This window comes from Pundamilia nyererei, unplaced genomic scaffold (genome assembly GCF_000239375.1).
Source record: "Pundamilia nyererei isolate P.nyererei 1_Seehausen unplaced genomic scaffold, PunNye1.0 scaffold00302, whole genome shotgun sequence".
Taxonomy (NCBI): domain Eukaryota; kingdom Metazoa; phylum Chordata; class Actinopteri; order Cichliformes; family Cichlidae; genus Pundamilia; species Pundamilia nyererei.
The window spans coordinates 219,070-222,603 of record NW_005187703.1 but is presented as its reverse complement, the minus strand read 5'-3'; the positions used below and the strand labels follow the sequence as shown (position 1 = coordinate 222,603).

Below are 3,534 nucleotides of genomic sequence, written 5' to 3'. Positions count from 1 at the left end.
AAAGTCTACTCTCCACTGCTGTGTAATCAAGTGTGCCGTATTTTCCAAACAACACGGTAATAACGACGGCCCGCTAGCATGCGCTACCAAAAATAGTGCTTTGTTGTGTATCTGACGGACGAAAGCTAAACCAGTTCCACACCAGTGAAGCTGCAGCATTTTTACAAACCAGTTCAGGTTCATGGTTTCATTCAACGATCCGCTCTCGCCTCTTCTTGTTCTGCGTCGCCGCCATGCTTTTTCCGCCATGTGCGTTTGAAAACAAAAGCACGTATTCTATTCGCCATATTTCATTTTCCCATCGTTGCCCAAAGTTACACTGGTATTGCCTTGAACGGTACGATATAGCCCAGCCCTATTACCAAGTGAACATTTACCCTGTGGCCTCGCTGCTGTAAAGGGAGGATGTTGGTGCTCTAACTTCAGCTCTGCACACAAACTGTTTGGTCACATTGTGCAGTTCCTTACGTTCTCCTTGCCTGCCAGGAGCTGTTATCTCTGCAGATTGTGAAGCTGAGTGCGTGCTCTTCATCACGGTGTCAGTTTTTAGATGCAGTCTCACGTTTCCTCTCATCCCTCTGGGCTGTTTCACTCCACAGCGTGTGCACCTCTTGTACTCTGTGCGAGCCCTGCAGCTTCTCCCACGATCCCAGTCACAATCTGGTGAGAGCCAGGACTCCCCTGTCCATCCCGGAGCACGGATCACCGGCCCCAGACCACAGCAGGTGTGACACAGCTACCGGACTTTAACACGTGTTCATATTTACCAAAAAGCACAAACTAGCTTCATATTATCAGCTTTACACACTAAATATTTAATTAAAACATGAATGTTTGTTTTAAAGATATGTGGTATGAGTGTGAGCTGATGCAGGGCTGTCTGAATCCAGTATGAAATGCTACACCTGGCTGTAGACATTCCCATAATGCTGATGTTACTTCATCTCGGTCCATTGTTGTTTAGGTTCTACAGGCGGGGGGATCGCAGTTTCCGAAAGGCAGAGAAGCAGCGGCTGAAAGCCGAGAAGCGCCTGCTGAAAGCTGAGGTGAAGGAAATCCGGAAGCAGCTGAGGATGGAGAGGCGGGGCATACAGTGGAGCTCGTCCCATCGAGACGGAAGCTCCTCCCCCGTCCTCCTGCAGCCTCGAGCCACACAGCACAACAGCCCAGAGTAGGTCCCAACCAAGTTAGGCTGCAGGACGCACTTCATTTATCTCAGTGTCGATCTCCTCGTGTGTGATTCCAGAGTAGCTCCAGAAACAAAGTCTGTCTTTATTCAAACATCAGCTCACACAGTCGAGTCACAGCGAGGCGCGATCAGCTCGTCAGGGCTCGGTGTGGACGAAATGCATTTCTGTGAGCCTGAAAGCTTTTGTCCACCTACCAAGGCTTCCCCCAAAGTTGAAGCACATTTAAAGATGAATGGTGATCCTAGGTTGTTATAGTGCAATGAAGTGAATAGACTGTGGGAAAATATGGCAAGCAGACTGCAGCAGTCAATAAGGCGGTCCGTTGTAACCGCTGCTCTGGGATGATGGGAGCTGAATGACGATATGAATGAGTTTAAAGTGAGACGTGATGAAGAATTTGAATAAAGGGATTTTCCTCTTGTTGCCCAGGCGACCAAAGCGCCCCTGTCCCCTGGTGGTTCCTGCCATGACGGCAGCGTTTTTGGACGAAAACCTTCCTGACGGAACGCGTCTGCGTCCTGGGACCAAGTTTATCAAGTACTGGAAGATGAGGAACACTGGGACTCTCAGCTGGAGTGCTGAGACTAAGGTAAAGTCATTAACAGCTTGGATTCTCCTGAGAGCACCTACACCAGAACGACCTGCTCGCCGTCTCAGAGCCGTGAATATCATGTGTGTGCTGGCCACAGTGACGCAACTATATTATTCGACCCACCGTTAGATGTGCTTTTTACATTTTGGGGGAAGTGTAACTGTTGGCTGGGTTGCCATAGAAACAGCTATACTCATGATCCCAGGTGATGAGCGTCACTGACCGGCGTGATTACCCAACCTTTGTAGTGAAATGTCATCACTGACTAACACAAATTTCATGCTCGTCGTCACATCTCATGAGTTTCAGGTTCATTCCTGGTGCTTTTTGTTTGAATAGGCTTAGTTGAGCCGTGCTTTGTGTTTGGTGTAAACAAACAGCAACCCTGTTTCACTGTGACCAACCAATCCCTCCTTAACAGTGTTAATAGTGTCAAACCTTATTCCATCACGTTTAGCAGCAAAGTGCTGACATTTACTGACCACAGAGCGTCACTTTGCTCTTTGACCTCAACACCTGTGGGAGGCTTTGGTCCACTGTGCAAACTCCCACTAAGGAACCATTATATTATGTCTTGTTTGGTTCCTGCAGCTGAAGTTTATGTGGGGAAACCTGGCAGTGGGATCTGGAGACCGCTGGAGAGAAGTGGCAGTTCCCTTCCTGCAGCCGGGACAGGTGAGTGTGAGACATCCCACAGAGCTGTGGCACGTGTCCTCGTGAAGCACTGAAACAAGTGTGTGTGTGCGTGCAGGTTGGCATAGTGAGCGTAGCGCTGTGTGCGCCCACTGTGGAGGGCTCCTACACATCTCACTGGCGTCTGGCCCACGCTGGGGAGCAGTTTGGACCGAGAGTGTGGTGCAGCATCGTGGTCGACCCTCTGGCTCCAGCACCCATGATGGCTGATGGGATCCTGGTTTCACCCTGTGTCACACCGCAGGTAGGACGAATGCAGTTCAGGGAGGCTGAAATCATTTGATGTAACCTTTATTCAAACCTTAACTCTGTAAGACATTCCTGCAGTTTAGCTAATTGGTGTGAGAGGGTTGGGGTGAGATCAAGGATGGTTGGTTTGTAAATTTCATACCAAACAAATTAAAGTTTAGATGGTTTAAAAATGAAATACATTTCTGGATGTGCAAATTCACAAATGAGGTTGATGTGAATGTTTGCCTGCAGGGCAAGAACCCAGTAGCAAAGGATGGGAAAGCGTGTGCAGCTTCCAGGGAACAGCCGTTATTGTCGGTGGACCAAGAAGAGTACTACATCCCGTCTGTAGACCTGCTCACCGCACAGGTAACCTGCTGTGACGCTCCTCCCCATCCTAGCAGCTAAACTACAGTATGCTAACATCACGTTACTGTACGTGTACTGCAGCTGACATGAAGCTGGAATAATAATAGCTCATATTTTACCTGTTTATTCAAATGTCTATGAATGTGCAGTGAAGCATCTGTTTGTACAGATCATAGCACAACCAAAGTAACTGCAGCTGTGTAAACTTGTTGCCTGTGAAGACTGGGACTGGTCCACACTGGCAGTCAGTGTGCTGCTCTGTCTTTGATACTAATCTGTAGGGATGGGTACCGGTGACATAAACAGTAGTAACCAGACCGAAAAGCAGCGCACATTTCGCTGCTTTTTTTTCCTGAGCTGTGATACACTTTAGATTCTAGCCAATCATTTTACGTTTCCCAGGATAGTAGGCGGGGCCAAGTACGTACGTTCTTTTAGAGCAGAGCTACAGATTAAAAA

The 3,534-nt window shown here is 48.3% G+C and overlaps 1 protein-coding gene across 3 annotated transcripts in view; it reads left to right on the top strand.

The window, feature by feature from the left end:
- nbr1b (NBR1 autophagy cargo receptor b) overlaps positions 1-3,534 on the top strand; it is a 22,307-nt gene that overhangs the window by 8,286 nt on the left and 10,487 nt on the right. For all 3 annotated transcript variants that reach the window (XM_005751162.1, XM_005751160.1, XM_005751161.1), the window contains exons 8-13: positions 600-725; positions 965-1,171; positions 1,620-1,779; positions 2,374-2,457; positions 2,534-2,719; positions 2,959-3,075. In XM_005751162.1, coding sequence (XP_005751219.1) covers positions 600-725; positions 965-1,171; positions 1,620-1,779; positions 2,374-2,457; positions 2,534-2,719; positions 2,959-3,075 — 880 coding nt within the window. The remainder of the gene's footprint in view (positions 1-599; positions 726-964; positions 1,172-1,619; positions 1,780-2,373; positions 2,458-2,533; positions 2,720-2,958; positions 3,076-3,534) is intronic.